The sequence below is a fragment of the Bacillus rossius genome, chromosome 1 (genome assembly GCF_032445375.1).
Source record: "Bacillus rossius redtenbacheri isolate Brsri chromosome 1, Brsri_v3, whole genome shotgun sequence".
NCBI classification, from domain to species: Eukaryota; Metazoa; Arthropoda; class Insecta; order Phasmatodea; family Bacillidae; genus Bacillus; species Bacillus rossius.
In genome coordinates, this window is record NC_086330.1 from 274,793,498 (window position 1) to 274,815,624 (window position 22,127).

Sequence of the window (22,127 nt, forward strand, 5' to 3'; positions counted from 1 at the left end):
TTAAGTTTCGTGAGATTTAGTTATGTCGACCGGAATAGAATGTTTACCGTCAGCAGTGGGGACCTCGATGTCAGCAACGATGATGGAGTCGGAGATCCCGATACCATTTGCAGAGGAGACCACAGCAGCGGAGAGCTCAATGGCTGAGGTGTCGACAGCTGTGAAGATCCCGATACCTGCTGCAGAGGAGACAACGATACGTGCAGTTCCACCATCAGCTGAAGTTTCACCATCTGCATTCCAGACATCAATTATGAAGAGCATACATCGCATCAATGCAAATATTGTGGCGCATCATTTACTTTCACTTCAAATGCGCGCAGACATGAAAGAAGCAGCTGTCAGAATAATGCTCAAAGAATACTGTTTCAGTGTTATAAGGGCAATAAACTAATTTCACGTCTTGATAGCTTACATCATCATTATAAAAAATGCTCCGAGAAGTATAATAAACATGGTTATTGATTTGACTCATGTGTTGAACAAGCAAATGAGAATATATAAGTGAGACCCCAGGTGATATGTACTTCAGTCTGTCTCTGACTGCGGTGATGAACGGCTCGGATAGTTAGACTTGTATAACATAATAGACGAAAATCTAGCTATTCTTGAGAACTCGATGGCATCATTACCAGTATCAACACCAACCTGGATCGAAGGTCTACCATCATCAGTGCAGAGTACGATGACAACGACGTTTACAGCTACACCTGCTCTCTCAGCACAGCAGGAGATTTCGACGCGTGCAACATCTTCTGCAGAGCAGACCTCAACGGCTTCAGAAGTTAACATGTCAGCAGTGTTACAATGGTTGTCAACAATTCCAGTGGCATTGATGAAGGAAGGAGCATCCAACGGTGTTCCATCACCCGACTGCACATACTGCGAGAAGATCAAAAACTTGAAATTACGTGATTATGTAATACACAATTGTAGTAGTAACTCTGAACGCATTAAATATCAGTGCAACAGGTGTTTAAGCAAGTTTATACACTATGGAAGATTAAAACGGCACCTCAGGAATTGTAATAGACTAGGTGTACATTCATCATAATCAAGCTGTATATTTTGTAACAAAACATTAGCAACTGTTCGAAGTGCAAAACAACATGAAATATATCACTGTCCTTTTAATGAAGTCAATAATTCGTCTTTGTGTGAAAATTGTGGTGTACCAATATGTCGACCTGATAGACTGAATAGACATTTCAAGTCATGTAAAGGACTTAGTCCATACAATAAGAAGACTGTTTGAATCGAGAAATCCACAAGACTTTAGTAATTTGTCAGTGTTTTTTTGTACTTGTAGTAGTGTAGTATGTATGTAATTAAAGTTTTTTTAAAAGAAATTGTGATGTTTTTTATTTTCTCAAACCTGTCACTTTAGTGGTACTTTTTTAAAATATTAAAGTTGGTTTGTATCGGTTAGGGATCGAACCAAGGACGGGAATCGATATAATCAATCAGAATTCTAATAAGTTAATTTTTTGATGAATTTTGGAATTATTCCCGATTTTCTAGCTAAATAATCATGGATTTTCAAGATGGCGGCCAAATGACAAGATGGCGGGTGTCACAGTAGTAAATGATTACTGCACTCTAGCGGGTAAGAATTAAACTAACATGGCGTCAGCGCACTCTAGCCGACGATACAATGATGATGGCTTCCAGCAGACGAAGACAAGATGGCGGACATGACGTCATACTAGATGATGTTATATATGCTTTGAAAAAAAAAAGTGGTGGGGGAGCCAGTCTGCCTGCTGCCACTGTGAGGAAGGATCGGTCACCATTTTCATTTTTTTGCATTCGTCGGGTTCGAACCGAGGACTCTGAGCTCCGTGTCGTTAATGTATGTTTTGGAAATATTTTTATTAAAATTTTATTATTTGAATTTTTTTTTATTAAAATCGGATAATAAATAAAAAAGTTAAAGATGGCGACCGTAACGGAAAATGCAACGGTGACGACATAATCCAAGATGGCGGTCATGGTATCCTTATTCCTAGAAATGGCTTAACTGAGGCTTGAGTTAAGGATGCTTAAGCCAGTTTTAGGAATTTTCAGCCGCTGGGATTTTTAAGGACTAAAAACGGGAATTTTTCCCTCGAAACGGGAAATTTTTCCCTCGAAAAGAGAAATTTTTAATTTGTGGAATTTTTTGAGATTTTTTGGTGGAACTTTTTTTTCCACAGAAATGGAAATTTTGGCGAATTTTGAGGAATTTTGGGCAAATTTTGCCCAATTTTGGCGGATTTTGGCGATTTTTGAGGATCAAATTCAAGGTCAAGGTCAAAGGTCAAGGTCACAACCATCCAAGATGGCCGCCGTGACGTCACAATCCAAGATGGTGGAGCCGGCTCTCGGCTCCACCGCCTGAGGCCTGATCTCGGAGCCCCCAATATATACTACTATTCAAAATTATGTAATTACGTTGTAAGTCGAAACTGATTTTGTTTACTCTCACTTTAGCCCTCAGATCTCTTGGATGTTCAGAAATTTACTTACATATTTAAGTTTTAAAATGTGCACTACTTTTGCCGGTAAACCATTACACTGATGAAAAAGAAAAGGTTTTTGATAAATGCTGTAGAAAACTCAACTCTCGTGAGTTTTTTTTATAGCACGAACCATTTGGCCAAAAAATTTTAAAATATCTGAATATTTGTGAAACAATTAACAAAACGGCCACAGTTGAAAACAAGAGTTTTAAAAATCTTTACCGTTAATTGGATTAAATAATGATGGCGAATTCATACAAAATCAAACAACGCGTTTCATCTTGACTGCATTAAAAAAAATATTTGCAGACAAGCAGTATAAATGCCAATTGGTCAAGTAAAACCAGTACCTTGATGTACCTTGATCGTTCAGTCAATAAAAAAAAAACGTTAGGGCAAAATATCAAGAAAATCACATAACCAGGTTCTCAAATTAGAAGCTGCCATTAAAAAAAAAATTGAACTAATGAAAGCTGCATACCTAAAACCTCAAAAAGAAGATATATTAATTTTTAAAAATATGCTCGATTAAAGAAATAAGTCGTTATCAAACACTTAAATATAAAACTATTAAAAACTTATGCAGAATAAGCCAAGATTCACTGAAAAATATCTAAACTACTCGTAGCAGATTCAAAGTATATCATTTTCAACAATTTTCCAAATAAATTCAACTGATTCGCAGTAGAGTTCTTTTGAGACCAAAGACAAAAGAATATAGACAGACAAAGACCCAACAACTGGATGTTGAGGTAAATACATATTGGTCAAAAATAAAACTATATAAAAAAAAGTAAATGATCACATTCTAAACACAATAATTTGAGATTTTTGTTAATTCGTGTCAGTAATTTTAATTATTTGTTGAAGAAAACGATATTGTAGTTATTTTGAACTATTTTCTGGGGCAATTGTCTGATAATTATCCATTTATCGACAGGTTTCATTGTTCGAGGTAATAATGGCGCTGTTCAACATGAAATACAACTTGAGGAGTACCCGTACCTGGTATGTATATATGCTAACATGGTTTGTAAGTATATGTGGGTATCATCCAGAGCCATCTCAGTTTCTCGTTACTTTTTCCCCTAGACTCGATTTTATCTTCTTGCCATAATGGTAGCAAATGTACAATGTAGTCTGCCGACTGACAATGCAATCATCTTACAGTTATTAATTAAAACATTTCTTCAATTTAGACAAACAAAAATTAAATATATCTAAATAAAATTTTCTTCGTTTTAAATACATGCAAACAATGGTATTTATTACATTTTTTGAAGGAGATAAAGAAGGCAATCAGCTGATGGTTTTGATGCAGTGTGGCTATTATTAAATATTTTTTTATTAATTTGGTTGAAATTTAGAAGGTCATCATTTGGAATTTAATTTAAAGAAAATAACTTCAAAACACTAAGAAAAATATGCTAAATATATAATTAATGAACAAAATATTTTCGGGGGCTAAGGTAGTGGGGCACTTTAGCTCAATGAAGCACAAACGAACTTTAGAGCCTAAGCCTGCATACTAAAACGCAAAACTTTTTGGTCAGTTTTACATAATACGTTGAAACTATAAAAGACTTAGATTCATCACCAAAAATAAATAAATGTTAAATTATTATATTGTACATTAAATATTTCCAACAATATATTACTAAAATAAAATATACAAAAATGATACACGAATAAACAGCAAAGAATTTCCCAATTGCATAGCAAAAGTACTAATATATAGACAGTAAGTCTTAAATCGACCGAAAAACTTCGGCTGCATGTTCATTACGACAAAATAAGTTGTTCAGCTTCAACATCAAAGACATATACCAGCCTCGGGAAGCACTTTAGACCATAAGTCTTATGGATATTTTCAACTTATTTTGTTGTGATGGACCTGCAGCCGATGTTTGTCGGTCGAATTCACACTCACTCTGTACATTAAGACACGTGTCTATTTACATAAATGTAAGCATATTTAAACAAAGTATTTCTTGTGTGTTTCTTATGTCACTAGACAAGTTGCATGGCCGTCTTAGAACATTAAAGGGCTTACACACCATATTCGTATATTTGCTGTGAATTTCAGGTGTCACTACACTTGGTAAACTTTGGTCATCTCTGCACAGCAACGATAATTTCCAAGAAGTTAGTGTTAACGGCTGCTCACTGCTTGTACGACTTTAAGAAAAAGTGAGTATCCTTTACTTCAAGTATTTAACGACAAGCGTCTCCAGTAGTATAAAATCGACACTTAAACAGCAGCTTTGTCTCTGCATAAGCCCCATTCTCTTTTCTACCTTCGGAATCTTATAATACCGACGAGGTTTCATTTACGTTCCGAGGTTGTTGATAAATGCTGATGAATGATTTTTTATAATTTTAGTTTGTGGTTTGAGACTATATATTCTGCTGAATTTACTGATGTATTAATGGTTAGATGGAAATAACATGATAAAATACTGCAAAATAACGAGAATAGAAAACTATAGTAATTAATCTATCAAATGTTTTAGGATGATTGATAGTAGTGAAAAGATTTATAAACAATTAAATCAATATTAAAAAAATAAAACATGAAGCAAAATCAAAGAATTGCTTTTATAGCTCATATTACATAATATACCTAGTAACACTTTATAGGGTGGATGACACCATAAAGTATATTACATTTAAAATGTTATTTTTTAATCATTCCACAAATAGGCACGTTAGAAAATTTTACTAATAAAATTAACATTGTCTGACATAAATAGGTACAAAATTATATGAAGACTTAAAAGTATGTTTAATGGTTTACTAAAATGAATAACTAAGTTCGATGGTTGAGCGTAAATACATAACATATAAACCTTAGGCTTTTTATTAAAAACACAAGTCTTTAAAAAAGTTTTAAATCGGCTTTATCAAAATAAACAGTGTGTCACGACACATTATATTTTTTTATGTGTGCAAGGACGTAATTAAACTTCAACGGACTTCAATAAATTCAAAGCGGGCCACGCCCGTGTATTTCTTGCGAAAACACACTTGCAGTCTTGGTCGGTTTTCAATGGCTTCCGACTCAGTGAACAGGAGGGCAGAGGGGCCCCACTTACTTGTAAGTTGCGAAGTCTAGTCCGGAGCAGCATTTTCGTGAGAAAAACTACTCACGCTCCAGGTTGCAGTAGACGATATGGACGCCAAAACCACCTACTAACAGTACTTACAGTACTTACCACCACTTACAGTATATTTCACTGCGTGCTTGCCTATAGTTCTTATGTATTGCGGACTGTGAAAGGAAAATTACTGTAATAAGAGCTTTTCGTGATGGTCCTGTGGCCCCTTTGCCTTTGTGAGCATGCCTCTTATACAAACAACTATTTCGAAGGTAACGCATGATGAACTGTCATATGAAGAAACAACGATCCCGTTGGCGAACGTTCTCGTCACCTTACGACGCGCGGAATATTTTTGCTCGTGGAATTCTTACGGCACAGGGATGTCACTTCGGTACACATTCCCAACTTTCCGAGTCCGTTCCGGGCCTCGCGCACTCACCGGTTAGCCACGGTCACCGCTATTATAGTTAAGTACTCGCCATCGCCCCGAGCACGCGTTCAACTGCCGCGCAGAGCGGTCGCCACCGCCGGCCTCGCCTGGACTGCCCGTCACTCACACACTCGCTCAGCGCTCTTCGCGCCTCTCGTGGCGCGCGCTCTCTCTAATCGTCGGTCGCTCGCACATCCTACAGTTTACATTCGCACACGTTAATACCCGTATATGAATAAGAATAAATACTTACATCGTCTACGCTCATCCAAAAAATATAAATATAAACAAACGTAACCATTTAAAAGTTACATAGAATTACCTACAAAGTTAAACTAAAATCAAGTGTTTCTTTTTCACAGCTTCCAGGTCGTTCCAGAGTCTTTTCAAAGTCATTGACAACTTGATATTATAAGAGTTAAGTTGAACATAAGTTTAAATCATTAAGAAATTAAGAAAACAAAGTAAATTATAAACAGAATTAACTAATACTAGCATTAATACAATTATCATACACTAAGTACAATAACTAGAAAATAAAATACATTGGCAGGCCCATGCCACGCAATCCTAGCACTGAACCACAAATCTTTAGTTCCGTAAAGTCAACGGTTGCGCTACATGCAAGAAATGTTTCGGTGTTTTGATTTCAATTTAGTAAAATGGTACGTTTAAAATTAACGTTCCGTTAGTGTAGATTGCATTGTTGTTAATTTCATAAGCTCCAACAGGTATTTGTATCTCCTGAGCAATCCCTTCAGATTTCAGGATTCAGATCTTGCGATTATCTTCATCATCATTCAGTTTACAACTATAAGTACGACAAACTACAAGTCCATCATTCGTCCATCAATCCATTTTTCTTTCAATTATATATGATGGAAATGAACTGGTGGCAGCTTCGAACTATGAACTTCCAAGTTAAGTGTTTTAGACATGTCGATACTTTCTCAATAGTAATTTAACATTTTATTTATTTTGAACAATAAATATTTGCTACAAATTACAGCAATTGGTTTTGTTTGGTTACTGTTCCGTTTCATGATTGTAGTTTAGCATAGACACATGGTTATTCATCCAGATCAGGAGTAACTCTCAGATTAATTAAAATGTCGTAGTACTTGGTATTTTTTTCGACTTTATGTGTGTAACCTAGAGCATGCTACGACCTGCCTTGGAAATTGGGTAGTTTAAGTTGGTATGCAATCTTCATTAAATATTTATTGGTAAGTAAAATTTCCTGCAGAGAACATATGATGTTTTCATTAAATTTTTTCTCTTACCTTAAACTTCTTTATGCGGCCATAAATAAAATAATGTGCCATATTTTTAATCAAGGCAATGGCTACACTACTAACATTGTGTTGTCGTGCTTCCTTAACTTCTTGACCTCGTTCTTTGAAGTACCTGCACAATACCGCTTTTTGCACTGATGAGTCCAAAGAGGGCACACATAGTAAGTAAGGGTATGTTTATAAATTCGCCAGTCATCTTATTATCACCTGCACCAGTCTTGCGAAAGCTTGCTGCCTTAGGCTGGCAAGCCTAGGATCGATTCTGGTAAGTACCCATTCCTAACTTAATATTGGCCTTCATCACCTTCATGTGCCCAATGCTGAGACTTTTCATTCGCGTCATGTGTTTGAGAAGCCGCCTTTAGTCCGGTTTCCTGCGCCAGTATCTCAGCATCCTTGTGCATATTCAAAAGTCTTAGCTTAGAGAATACGATATTTAATGCAGTTTGCACACCAAGTCCAAAGAGTTTATGCCCACATCTCCATAGTCATCAGAAGCAAAACTTTGTGTAAAAAATTTCAAGACACATATCTTTATTTATATTACCGAGAGAGAGAGAGTAAGTTTGTATATTTGTAAAAATAAAGTTAACTTTGAAACAATTCCAAAATTAATTATGCTAACATAAAGCTAAATGGACATGGCATAAATTATTTTGAAGGAAAAAAGAGCGCGTGTGACTCAGTACATGTGATAGAAGTGAAACTTCTTTGGCAATTACAACCTCGACTCGTAAATGCTTTTTTTATATCTCTTTGACGTCAGAAAGGTGTAAAAAACCTTGCATGAAATTCGGCCTTCAAATTTTATCTCCATTGGGCTCAAAGAAGTTTCACTTCAAAAACTTCTATTATATATCAAAAGGTTTAACTTAATATGAGAAAATGACCAAATTAACTCTATGGTACATTACTAGCTTTACAATGCAGAAATTTGCTCGATAACATACGCTGGTTTTCCATATTCTTATACCTACATGAAATGCCATTCTGTACGCAGATAGCAGTTAAGGATGACATCACGAAGGACTTTGAATATGCGAACCATTTTTTGGAGCATCAATGGGGGGACCTTCGACATTTATTTATATATCTTTATCATTATAGTGTTTATCTAAATAAAACCTGCTCTGATTTGAATATTTATCCACCGGAACTACGCCTGGCACCATAACTAGTTTATTTACATAGTTACGTACATATTATTACTAAACAAATTGAAATTGAAAAAGTTTCAAATTCTTAATAAATGGTATCTTTTAGTTGTATTAAATTAGAATGTAAATAATTTTTGGACGCTAGGTATGCGAAACACACGTGCTTGCCACAACACGCCTGGACCTGCCGACAGAGAGTTCCTGGACCCGGCAGACCTGAGGCTCGTGTACGGTGCCCAGGAGATGGACAGCTCGCTGGACTACATCTACCAGCCAGAGACAGAGGTGCGGTTTGTGGTCAGCACGTACATCCACCCGAGGTTCGACGTGGACAACTTCTTCCAGGACATCGCGATGGTCAATGTAAGTGTCACTCCCCGTGTCGTTTTGGACAAGGTGTTCGAGACATGGAGTTAACTGCCGCGAGATGACATTCTGTGACGTAGTCGAGAGTCGAGGTCTTTTTCAACTTCACCATCGACATCTTGCGATACCAGCAAATTTTGCAGGAGTGGTGCTTGATCTAGCTAGATAATGTTTATTAAAAACCGACACAGTTCGGGTCCATGCCGTAGATTTTTCATGAAAACTTTGAAATGAAATCATTACTGTTTCGTATTAATACGTAATTAAAAATAAAATATGTTTAACATATTGTCTCACCTTAAGTCCTAGCTCTTCACATTGACACCCAAATTAAAGCCCTAGCCAAAAGCGTTTTCAATTTACACCAATTTGTAACTTTACACAAAGCTAATTCGTAACAAACACGCGCATGGGCCTACACTGGTGTGATTACGTCACATCAGGCAAAATTAATACTGTGCGACAAACACGTACAAACATTAGCCATACGTTTTGGGCTCAGCCATTGTTTATGCATGCATTATTAGTCTCGTAGTTATTAACGATTCAAATCTGACGGTAATTTGTCTCACAAGAAAGTTCGACCATCATTGTAACTAGAGAATAAACGTTTTCACGTCAAAAGTAACATACATTTTTATAAGATATAATTTTTTTAAATATGTTGTAATTTGTTCCCTTCTGGGAGATCCTAGATTATAGTGAGAACAATCTGTTTTAAATATCTGGTATTGGGCTGGAGCTTGACATTATCAATTATTTTATGCGGCGGTAATATGACTGGTTCTTGGTTTAATTCATAGAACGTTAATTATATTTTCAGTTAATAAAGCAGAAACTTTAACTTTAATGTAATTTAATCCAAAGTATCCACATTTGTTATAAAGTAAATGACTTTACTATTATGATTGGGCCGATACAGGCCAAATGTTATTCTTATGGGACTACTATTTAGTGGTGTATTCTTGTGGTGGCTTGCCAGTCGTAAGGCCATGCTTGGGCGTTTTCGCCTCTCTTAGTTTATTATCATGATCTTGGTGGCTATTTTTGATGACACCCAAACCGCCATCTTGGAAACCACAAATTTTGGAACTCTGTAATGATTAGACTAGAAATTCGGAAATATCCAAAAAATAATCAAATAATTTATTTATGAAAGTAATTATTTATTATATTCATTTATATCCGTGGTTCGATCATTGACTGATGCAAAAGAGTCAATTACAGGTAAAGAAATATTTATTCAATACAATACGGTGAAACATCCATAAAAAATTGCTTCAATTCTCCATTCAATAGCCGTTATAGATTGAGTTCAAGAATAAGCCAGAATTTTGTGTAAATTTTTATTTTTTTTGTATATTTCTTACTTTTTTGTACCAATTTTTTGTTTGTTTCTCAAAGATATTCTAATGATTCATAACGATGCTTCTATTGGATTTCTCCTCGTGCTTCTGGTTAATCCTGGCGAGACTTCTGCTGATGTTATCCAAGTACTTCTGGTCACTTCTGAGAAGAAATCCGTCATTGAATGAAAAACATTTTAACCTATGAGACATGCAATTTTATTTAGAGTTGCATTTAATTTTTTACTGTTACTAAATTAGCACTCAGGTGGAATTCAAAAAATCATTACTCAGTCAAATAATATGACTTAAGATTGCTGAGAGTTATTATCATGGAAGACAAACTTCCTTCTCTTTGGTGTCTAGTGAAGCCCTCTTTCTCTTGCAATCTTTATTGAGCATCCCGCATCTCACAGGAAAGAGCGATTGCCTGTACAACACAGCGTGCGGGGCCAACTGTTGCAAGAATCGGGACTGATTGCAACAAGTTATTTAAATGTGATTAATTAACTCTCGCTGCTGATTGGAGCTATTGCAGCCATACTTTTTTATTCATATCCTGGTAGCCTCGTCATCTTGCAATCTTGTAGTCTTGGTGCCTTGTAGTTTTGTCGACTTGTAGCTTCATAGTCTCGTAGTCATGTAGTTCGTAGTCTCGTACACATTTAGCCTCATAGTCTCGTAGCCTTGGAGACTTGTAGCTTTGTAGCCTTATAGGTTCGTAGTATTGTAGTCCTGTAGCCTCATAGTCTCGTAGCCTTTGTTGCCAAGTAGTCTCATAGCCTTGCAGCTTTGTAGTCATAGACTTGTAGCTTCGTAGCCAAGATGCCTGTAGCCCTGTAGTCTCGTATCTTGTTGCCATGGCTTCGAATCCTCGTAGTCTCATAGCTACTTGGATCCTCGTAGACTCGTAGTCTCATAGTTTGTTGCCTCATATTTTTGTAGTTTTATAGGCTCGTAGCCTCTTAGCCTCATAGTCTTGAAGTCTTGTAGCTTCATATTATCGTAGTCTCGTAGATTTGTAGGCTTGTAGCTTCGTAGCCAAGTCACCTTGTTGCCAAAATTTGCTGGAGCAGTTAGGCCTAAGACAGCTGGAGCCGATAACTTTAGGAGCCAATGATGTTTTGATCCAAAGACTATAAGAAGCAACGGTATTTAGAAACATGGACGTTTGTTGCCAAAGACTTTTGGAGCCAATGATTATTTGAGCCATAGAGAGTTGGAGCCAAAGACTGTTGGAGCAAAAATCATTTGGATATAACGGCATTTGGAGACCTTTTTTTCTTGATCCAAAGAGTTTTGGAGCATATAAAATTTAGAGTAAAACACTGTTTGATTCAGACAAGTTAAGAGCCAATGACTTTTAGAGCCAAAGAATTTCGGAGCCAAAGACTGTTGAGACTTATACATTATGGTGCCAAAGACTTATCAAGCCAAATACATTAGGAGTTGATGACTTTGGAGACAATGATTTTGAAGCCGAATATGTTTAAAGCTAAAGACATTTGAAGCCAAAGACTTTTGGAGTTGATGACATTTGTGGCCAATTTTTTTTTGGGATACAAATACTTGTTGAGCCAAAGATGGAGACAAATACAATTGGAGTCAAAGACAGTTGGAGGCACTGTATCCTACCGTATATTGACAATTGCATCCTATTGAGTTGAGTGTTCGCAAAAAATGTAAATACTTTAGGTTAAGTGTACATAGTCAAACCTGTTTTATCGTATCTTAGTGATGATATCGTATCCCTGTGGCGAATTCGTATCTGGCTAGGTCGTATCCTACTAAGTTGAATTTTTCATATAAATGTGTGCTCTTTACGTTAAATGTGTTTCCTTTTTTGGAATTTGCTTCCATTTGTGTTTACTTTTTGTCAAATGTGCTTTCAAATTGTTTACTTTTTCTGAATGTGCTTTTATTATGGTTCAAAATGTGCTTTTTTGTGCTTAAAAATGTGCTTAATATTTGTTTGTGCTTCCTTTTTGACGAACATCCCATTTTTTAAATTATGTGCTTCCTTTTGACGACGAATGAGCATCGATAAGTCTGTACTTAGGACATGTTTTGTCTCGTGGTTCGGAGACTACTGGTCTATACGCCTGACATTGAACATGACCTGATTAAAATTTTGGTCGCGTATCGACGAATAATACCTCTTGTATCGGAGACGCTTGTCCTATACACCTAATATTGTAGATAAACTGGCTTAGTGGTTCGTAGATGCTTGGCCTATGCGCATGATTTGGTACATGAACTTTTTTAAATGTTTGCCGAGTATCGAAAAAAATACCTCTTTATTAATGACTGAGTGTGTATGATCACATGCTGGTTGCGTCTGGCTACCAACTGGATGCAGCTGGCCACTTTCTGGACATCCGTTCCTGGCCACCGAATAGACGGTTTCTGGCCAAAGACTTGGCGTACCTTTCCACCAACTGGACGTGATAGCCTTTCCAACCGACTGATGTGCATGGTCACCAACTGGGCGTACCTTGCCACTAACATGACGTGTAAGCTGATCAACCGACTGTATGTACGTCGCCACCAACTGGTTGTACCTGGCCACCGACAGGACGTGTCTGATTAATCGACTGTCATGTGCAGATATCCTGGAATCATATGTAAAGTCATGCAAAGAACTTGCTTTGCCTTCAAATAAGACTATAGACATCGAGAAACCCGTGTTATTTGCTTGTTTACTTTTTCTTTATAACTAACAAAATATTTTTATTTATACTTTTATTGTTTCATATCTTGAATCTCTCACTTCTGTTAGTTATTTTGATTTAATCGTCGTTTTTTAATTGAGTAAGGATCGTAACAAGGACGGATATTGATTAAATCAATCATTTTTTAAACAAACGATTTGTTATTATGATTTTTGGAATATTTCCTGAATTTCTAGGTTAACAATTTACAAAACTTCAAAAATGTTTGTTTTCCAAGATGTCAGTTGTGGTGTTGTCAAAATGGCCGCCGAGATCCTGAGCATAAACCACGAGTGGTGAAAACCCCCGAACATGGCCGGATACCTACGACTGGCAAGACACCATAAGAATCCACCACAAAATCGTAGTTCCATTTTTAGGCCCGTAGCGGCCAAATCATACTACTGACTTCGTCATAAACCATCTTATTTACATAAAAATATTTTTTTGAAGGCCTTTTGGCAGTGGGAAAATATATCCTTGATAACATCGTTTCAACAGTATGAATGATTTGATGACTTGGACATATTGGAATGGGTCTTATTACATTTCTTTATTCGATCTTATGTGTTCAACATTTTGTATTGTATCTTCGTAATTTATTTAATTACTAAAATTTGCTATTTATGAATGTAGCACAGAGAAATTTATGTGTATCACTGACTCGAAGTATTCCGCTCAATTTTACTGTTCTAGAAGTAGAATATGTAGCTGTTTTGGCAATGCATCCTCATGTTTGATAGAGAATGGAATTGAGAAACGAAATACAAAATAAACTTTGTCCGTGCGCATTATACTTGGTACATTATCTGAATATACAGTAACATTAAACTTACTCAAATAAGGTGCATGGTGTTTAGATCTTTTATAATTTCCCGTATCAAAAAATTTCATAGATAAGAGACAGCCTTGCCATTCATATTCATTAGTTTTAATAGGAGTAGTGCAAAACCAATTTGTATTTACACAGGACTTCAGCTTCAGTTAATGTAATTCTTATTCAGTTGAGTTTAATATCTGGGAAATCCATATTTTGCATTACCAATGACAATTTATGGTTTTTTTAATATCTAAATGCATAATATAAGTATTTGTTTTGATAGATATCGCAAAAACTCTCTCGTCCCAAATAGTACTTAGACTATGAAGAATTTTACATTTGTGTACCATGCAGTCCTACCCAGGCCCTGTTGCGTTGGCCAAAACTATCTGAAGGCATTTTACAGGTATCAACATAATCCTGTCATAATTTTTGCGAAAATAAATTAGTATACATTATATCATTTCAGTTGGAGATCCTGTCTTTGGCATCATCATAATACGAATTTTTTGTGAAATATTTAGCTTTTTATTTGAAAAACCATTACACAAAATATATATTTTTTATGTCTCAATAAATGTTTATACAAAATATCTCGGCCCCAGTTTTTATTTACTTTGAATACAATTTATACATTCGTTTCTGGTATTATCTGTTTGTGTTGACTTTGTATCTCTTCCTTTTCGTACATATTTTTGTAATGGTTATGCAGAGCTTCGGCAAACATTTTTTGTTTACTACGAACTTTTTCTTCTGTCACATTTTTTTTCATTTTTAGAGACTGATGTTGCCATTGTCATTTCAAAATACTCATATAAATATGCAGATTTTTGCAGTCCTCTAATATTAGATCACGTTAAAGCATCTTGCTATAACGTGTTTCTGACACTGCAGATTTGAAATTTTCAGCTTTATATTCTGCATTTCATTTGATAATTTTTCCTACCATTTATTTTAATATTTCTTATTCAATCTCACCAGCAATTAGTAGATATCAGTGGAATTGAATATCCACGGGAACGGAACACATTGCTGATTGTTTCCGAGTCCTAACCATTTCAATTGGATCTAAAATTATCCCCGTTAAGATGAAAGTTAAATTCAACCTGGAAAATCTAACGCAATCCTTTACTGCAGAACAGAGAAAATATTTCATTTAAATTAAAGGTTGTGCTAAGTGTAACTTTTTTCAGAAAAACTTATAATAGTGGCAATAAGTTAAATTGCAGTATGTATTCTTAATATCACCAAATATTTGTCGGAAATAATATAGTTCACTCAGGAAGTGAACTACGTGTGGTTTTCTTACTATTCTGATGAACTTTTTCTTAAGATGTATCAACAGTTTCTGAATAAAAAATACAATCGAAAATAAATTTGGCATTTCATATGGTTTGACCAAATGGTGTTTTGCAAAGATACACACATTTATTTTGGTTCGAAATTATAATTTTTTTGTTTCGGAAAACTTTTAACATGCTGTAATCATTTTATCAAATGTTTGGACAAAAATTAGTGATGCGATAAACAGTACATGTTTAGTGAAACCAACACATGCACTTAATTTAATTTTAAATTTGTCTGCGAAGCTGCACTTTAATAGGATGATTCCTGAAATAAACGTTTTGCAATTTCTTAAATTAGTTTTAATCAATAAATATTAAGTTATTTGATTGTTTTTTTTTGCACGCAAGCAACAAATATGAGTGTAATTTTTCAAAAAAATAGAGATCTTGATCTTTCACACGTGAGATCAAACTAAGTAGTATTATTCAACTTTATTAATAAAAATAGGGAGACTGATAACATTAAACAACCTGAAAAACAATTTCACCAATTAAACATTCATATTAGGTTACCCTTACATGACACTGAACGTTATTAAAACATCCTTAATGTTTGATAAATATTCTGTGTTTGGTTTTATACAATATATTTAAATTTTTGCGTTTACTGGGCACAAAAAATAAAATATTTTAAAAATAATCTGTTCTTGAAGTTCCCTTAAGTTCTCTTGATCTTTTGTTTTATGTTATGGAACTTTTAAACCTAAAAATATTTCAATTTTATGTTTCACGTATCTGACTTTAAGCTTTATAAAGTATTCTTATGAACAGTTGCTACATTCTGGTTTTTGACTTATGTTCCATTGATGGTATCGCAAAATGATTCGAAGAATAAATCTACTATAGGTTTTTTCCAGTAACTTTCTGTTGCTCCGCGATCTTCAATTGCGCGCATCAAGTGCATACAGTTTCAATTTACGGCAACTGGTGGCAAAATAGTTGAAGAAATATAAAGGGCATATCTATTTGTCAGCATGGACGATTTGAAGTCATTAAAAATGACTTGACACAGTAAGCAAATGTTTACCTATGCTGTTACCAAAAGAAAGCGTCAGCTTGTGCGGTTGCTATTGTTTATCATTTTTAAATGACTTATTATGCACAATAGTAATAAAAAGCTATTAAAAAGTCAGAAGTATTAATTTATTCCCTTTAGAAATGACTATATTTGATGCTAAAATTAATTTTGACCAAATAAAAACAAACTTTAAAATATGTAAACAGCATTTAAATTAATTAAATTAAAGGTGTTTTATGTTTGGAAGTGGTTGTAACATTATTAAGAAGAAAAAAATATTAGTGCCTGTATTATATATGATCTGAAATGTTGTAAATCATTTTCTGTGTTGAAATCCGATTCAAGTTACGAGCTGCATAAAGTCCATGCAGTATCCGGAGATGTCTCTTTGCATTGTAGCCACCCGTGTACATGGACAGCTACGTATGTCGATTCATCTAGAATTTCCCAAAGTTACTTGTTGGGCATTCAAAACTAAATAAAGAAACAGCAAATGTGGTCGAACCACCAAGAAACATGTGTTAATGGAACGAGTTCGCGCTTACACTCCAACTGCGCATTTATCCAAAACCTAGATTTTCTTTTGCTTAAGTTGAACGTCATAAAAATACCCTTAAATTAAGTTTCCTATAGTTGATATGCAAAAATATTGATCTTGGATTTCAATTGCTCGACCTTGACCGGTAACGGTACTACTTTTGGTCCTCTCTGCTGAACGCAGGTGGACGCGCCGTGGGACGAGCGAGCCAAGCTCGTAACGTTACCTTCGTTCCACGTCTCGCGCTCAGCGCTGCCTGAGGGGTACGTGTGCCACGTGGTCGGCTGGTGGTCCGCCGGCAAGTGCGGTGGCGTGAAGACAGTGCTGCCATCTCTGATCAGCGGAGAACAACACCCGCAACTGGTAATTGCTCCTTAATGGGGGACGATTTAATCTCACTTATTTGGTTTAGTTTGGTTTTAAGCTTCCCCTCCCCCCATTTTATAACCAACCAAGTGGCAAGTGGATCTACGGATAAGCACCATTTACAAACCGTATAATTTTAATAAAAATATTGTATCACGGAAAAAAAATCCCTTTCGGCTTAGGTAGATTTCGAAGTACCTATTTCTACTGAAAATATTTTTTAAAATTCTATAAACTCCTGAAAAACATTAAGTACTTAATGTAGCCTTCATCCTATATGTTCGCCAATATTAAAAAAAAATATCGTATTAACTTTTTCTCATATTCCAGACAGCGAAAATATTTTTAATATTTTTAACTTATTCCATACACGAATTTCATATTATGCCTACTAAGGTTGTTATGCAATTGTTTTTTATATTCAAACACTATTTTTCATCCTTGCCCTAATATGTATTCGAATAATTTTTTTTGTACAAAGGTTTAAGGTAAAATTAAGATGGTTACTAATAAATTCCAACAAATTTGATACTAATTATTTTCTTTGAAATTTTAACCCCTGTTTTTATGGTAATAGTTTGTTCAATAAAATATTGTTTCAGTCAAAGGTTTGAGATAAAGTTTAAGCGTTTACAATACATTATAATAGATTTTACAGTATATATATATTCAAAAAAAAAATAATGACATTTTGTCTTTCTACCCGTGTTATTTTCACTCCTTGAAGTAATGGTTTGTATTATCAAAAATTGTTTCAGACAATAGTTTCAGGTAAAATTATAAGATTTACAAACAATCTGAACGAAATTGTTACGAATGTTTTTTAAAAAGTTTATTTGTGGTGTAACGTATTGTTAAAATGAAAAAAGAATAATCCATAGAAAAAAAAGTATCTTCACCGGGACTCAAACTTGTGACCTTTGCATTAAGAATCCGAAAGCTTTTCGTTACACCAACCATTACTTTGTGATAACGCTAACATAAAAACTTATGTATTTATTGATCACCGCCAAAACTAAAATTTTCTAAAAGTTTGGCTATCTGAAGTAGTCACTTGCGTCACTTTCATTTCCAATCCAGCCCTGCATGTACTGTATATCCGGATGAAATCGGTGATGACGGGTAGTGGACCTCTCCTTGTTATACTTCATAACGTCAAAGGATTGGCCAAAATAAATATGAATCTGATGTCCAAATTTAAAAAAATTGGACATAATATGAGATTAGATCCTTGATTTTTTTTTTTTTTTTACAGAGAATCTGAAAAGTAATTGTTCTGGGTTAAAGAATATTTTACTACCCACTCAAAGCTGGGAACCTCAGATAACACAAGAAAGATTTATCTACTTTTGAGGAACGAAGCCCATTCATATACTGCTCAAGAAAACATACCAGCATAAAGTCTAGCCCGATGGCCACTGAACTCACTATATTTCCGGACCCCTAGCCATCTGTAATCTCACAGTGTTACGTTAGAGTTATCAATGCTTGGATCCCGGTTGTTGTGATTATACTGTGTAAGAAATTACTTTGAATTACATCAATTTAAAACAAAGATTCAACTTCAAAAATATTAAAACAATTTATAATTTGAGGTATCCAGGTACTCGTAGATGCTGCCCTTAGTTCCTTTTTGAGACGTTTTTTTTTTAAATGTTAATGGGGTGAACAGGCAGGTGGAACAAAGGAAATTCAAAGGTTTTGTTTATGCATCAAAGCTCGGATTAGATACGAGAATATCATATTTTATGTGGAACATAATATCTGTATTGTATACATCTACATGATTTAAATTAGTTTGATTTATTTGTAACAGGACTTGCAGCGGCAAGAGCAGTTTTTGACCGCAAAGATGGCGCAGAAGGTTATACTAGACGCAGTCAACTGCACCAACTTGAGTGAAAGTTCCAGGCTTGTGCATGAGTACATCACCATCTGCACATACAAGGAAGACAAGAGCAGTTGCGATGTGAGTTCAGCCTTCTGCCGGTTACGAAATCTCTTTGAAAACAGCTTTGGAACCATGGAGTCAGGCCACTGCCAGGAAATGGCATGCCGTGACTTGGATAAGTCATTTTCTACCATACCATCTCCATATTATAACATCCACAATATTGCGAAAATGGTTTTTTACCAGTTATAATTTTGGTTAAGGGAGAGAGATAGATTCCAAAGAATCCATATAGGTTTTAAGAATTATATGATATATTATTTTTATTAAGAAACTTTGAAAAATTGTCACTAATTAAGAATGTTATATAATTTAATGCAATTTTAAAAGTTAACATTGAGTGTATCCTACAAATTGTTTGCTCTATGATGTCAACAGACGCTGTCTCATGGTCCCTGAAAGGTTATTTTATCGTCTTGACGAATGCAATTATTTTATTATTAATAGATACAGCATTTTTTGTTGCATGCAAATTTTATCAAACTATTAGGCATTATTTCGATTCTATCTCTACCCTTTAGTTAGCATCAGTCATAATTTATTTAAAACACATTCACTACCATTACATGCGTTCCTTAAAAAAAAGGTTTCCACAATGAATAAACTACACTTCAAAACCAATGTTTTGGGTGTCCAGCAGACATGGCTTTTACCATCAGCTGGATAAAAGTGGCTTCATGCAGCACCCGCGCAGGAAGGCATGTATGGCCACCACTTGGTTTGAACCAAAGCTGTTTTCTATGTCCGCTGGGAGTGTTCCTTCCTCCTACTGGGAGTATGAAACCTCCCCAGGAGACGGTGATTGTCACTTTAAGTGTCGGAGCTGTTGCCAGCGCTAGTACCAGAGACATGATCCAATAGTATCAAGGGATAAGTGCATGGGTGCGAATGTATAGCCTCCCCGCGCCTAGGTACACTCACTACCTCTACACAGTACCAGTGGTCTTAACAAAAGTGAGCTCTGTCCGGGAGCCCTCGTCCTGACACTCACAAAGGTATCTGGTGAGGTGGAAACCCTAACTGCGGCAACAGCAGATGGATGGAACCTTCACCGTGGGGTCAGCAAAGCCGGGCCCTCAGGCCGTGGGTGTCAAAGGCCTGCTTATCAACGTGTGATTTGCAAGGCGCAATGGTAGAGACCGAACTGGGAGGTGGCTTATGGCTTGGCGAGTTACACAACCTGGCCGTAAAAGCTGTAAACTCCAGGGAGCCGAAGTCGGTGGGAAGTCCGAGGAGCTGGTCCTGCGGGTCTCCAGTTCCCGAGGTAATTCCCTGTGTTTGCAGACCTGGGGCAGTTAGTTACCCTGGTGACATACGGGTCAACATGCCGGAGAAGCCCCCAGTGCCATGAAATATCTAGGCAGTAGTGCGGGTCGGACAATCGATAGCCCTTAATCCAGGAGCTCAGGGTGTCATAGGCCGTGTGGTGTTGGATTCGCACTGGCATTCTGATCCCGGTTGGTCTGCCTCGACCGGCAGTCTGGTGAAGGTAAGTGGTCGCTCGCAACGACCACCGAAACGGGTGGACGCGTGAGCAGCGTTTTGATATGCTCCTGCACCGGCCTGGATAGCTGGTAGATGCTTGGATAGGTGCTATCTGCAGGTTTCAGTCGGTATACCGGTCAGATACGTGCCAGATGGTACCTTGCTGAGGGGCATGTCAGTGAGGTGTTGTTGCTGGGTAGCGCCGATGCCGGGGTGGATAGCCCTGGCCTCGCGATGAAACAGCGTATCGGTTTCCCTCACCATATGGGGCCGCATCTTGTCCCGTAGATTCTGCCCCACTTGGGAGTATATGCCGGTCCGCAAGGGTTTGGGATCTTGCACTTTATAAATCAGAAGAGCGAAATCTTGATAACTGGTTTTCTATGTCCTTCGAGGAAATCATTCTAAGCTTTGACGTTGTAGCTCCAAAGGTAAGGATACGTAATCACTTTAATGATAACTTCACCCACTATTATTAAATATGTTTTAATTTATACATTTGGAGACTCTAATGACTAAATATAGCCTAAAAATGAGACAATACAGTACAAATTTTGTTTAAATTCCACCCCTTTTTCCTTCCATGAATAAAAACAGAAAATTAACTCAGCTTCCTCCATTTATCTTGTTCATCACACATTTATACATTAAAAAAGTAAACTTTTCTAGTTAACATTTGTACAATAAACTATTTTTAAAATTAGTATCAAAATAATATATTTAATTGTGCATATTTTTAAACTTAAAAAGCATAAACTGTGAAATATGTAAAGAAGTGGCCTTTGGTAATATATTGCAGGGAATGTGTGCAGAAAAAATTTGTTACTTTTTCTGAAGTCCTTTCCACATAATTAAATAAGTATTGTATTTATTACGATGAATCATTCAACTGACACATGTGAATATTCTTATAATATAGGCTGAGAAAAAGTTTTTAGTGTAAATTTAGAGGAATTTCACAAACTCTAAGTTCTTGAACTATTTCAGTTTAGAAACTTTTATCGCACAACGATTGATTTTTTTGATTGTGTTTGTTTGATTACGGTTAAGTTAAATTCCCGATATGTAATAACATCATCGAAAAGTTTTTATTGCAGAATTTGGGTTCCTAAAACATTAACTATTTATCGCTCCTAACGGCCGCATTAACTTGCTCACAACTTACGCGGGATCAGTTAGTTGCGACAAAAAAAAATCAATTGTATGTCTCAGCACACACAAAAAAATAATTATCACTCCAGCTAATTTTTTGCTCATGATATCTTCGCTACCCAAATGTAAAATGCTAAAAAAAAATTTTAATCAATGAAACTATGTAACGTTTCACGGCGTCTAAACAACCAACCAGTTTCGCACCCAGTGTAAGTGCGCCGATCATTCCCAACTAAATTTGGCACTGTCACACCGACAAACAGGCCGGGACAGTTACTGGATCGAGCTACTCCGGGAAAATCCACTTTACTAAGAAGCAACCACCATCCAATTTTATTGCATTAGGTTCTCCATTAATTTCCCCTGTGGCGGGGGTGGGGGAGGGGAAGCGATGGTGTGTTTAATTATAGTTATTGCATTTCCCCGGGCCGTGATAACCCATAAGGACTGGCTTGGCGCGCCGCGATAGGCTCTCCGCAGCAGTCGGCAGCTGGGCGCTGGTCCACGCTACCGTGGTGCCGGACAACTAGCCTTGCTGCAGTTG

General features: G+C 36.2%; 1 protein-coding gene across 1 annotated transcript in view; it reads left to right on the plus strand.

Annotated features, from left to right (window-relative positions):
* Positions 1-22,127, plus strand: part of LOC134527611 (trypsin-like) — a 43,145-nt gene that overhangs the window by 11,779 nt on the left and 9,239 nt on the right. Inside the window, exons 2-6 of the mRNA XM_063360451.1 lie at positions 3,442-3,509; positions 4,588-4,691; positions 8,679-8,847; positions 16,813-16,992; positions 18,812-18,964. Of these exons, the coding sequence (XP_063216521.1) occupies positions 3,442-3,509; positions 4,588-4,691; positions 8,679-8,847; positions 16,813-16,992; positions 18,812-18,964 (674 nt within the window). The remainder of the gene's footprint in view (positions 1-3,441; positions 3,510-4,587; positions 4,692-8,678; positions 8,848-16,812; positions 16,993-18,811; positions 18,965-22,127) is intronic.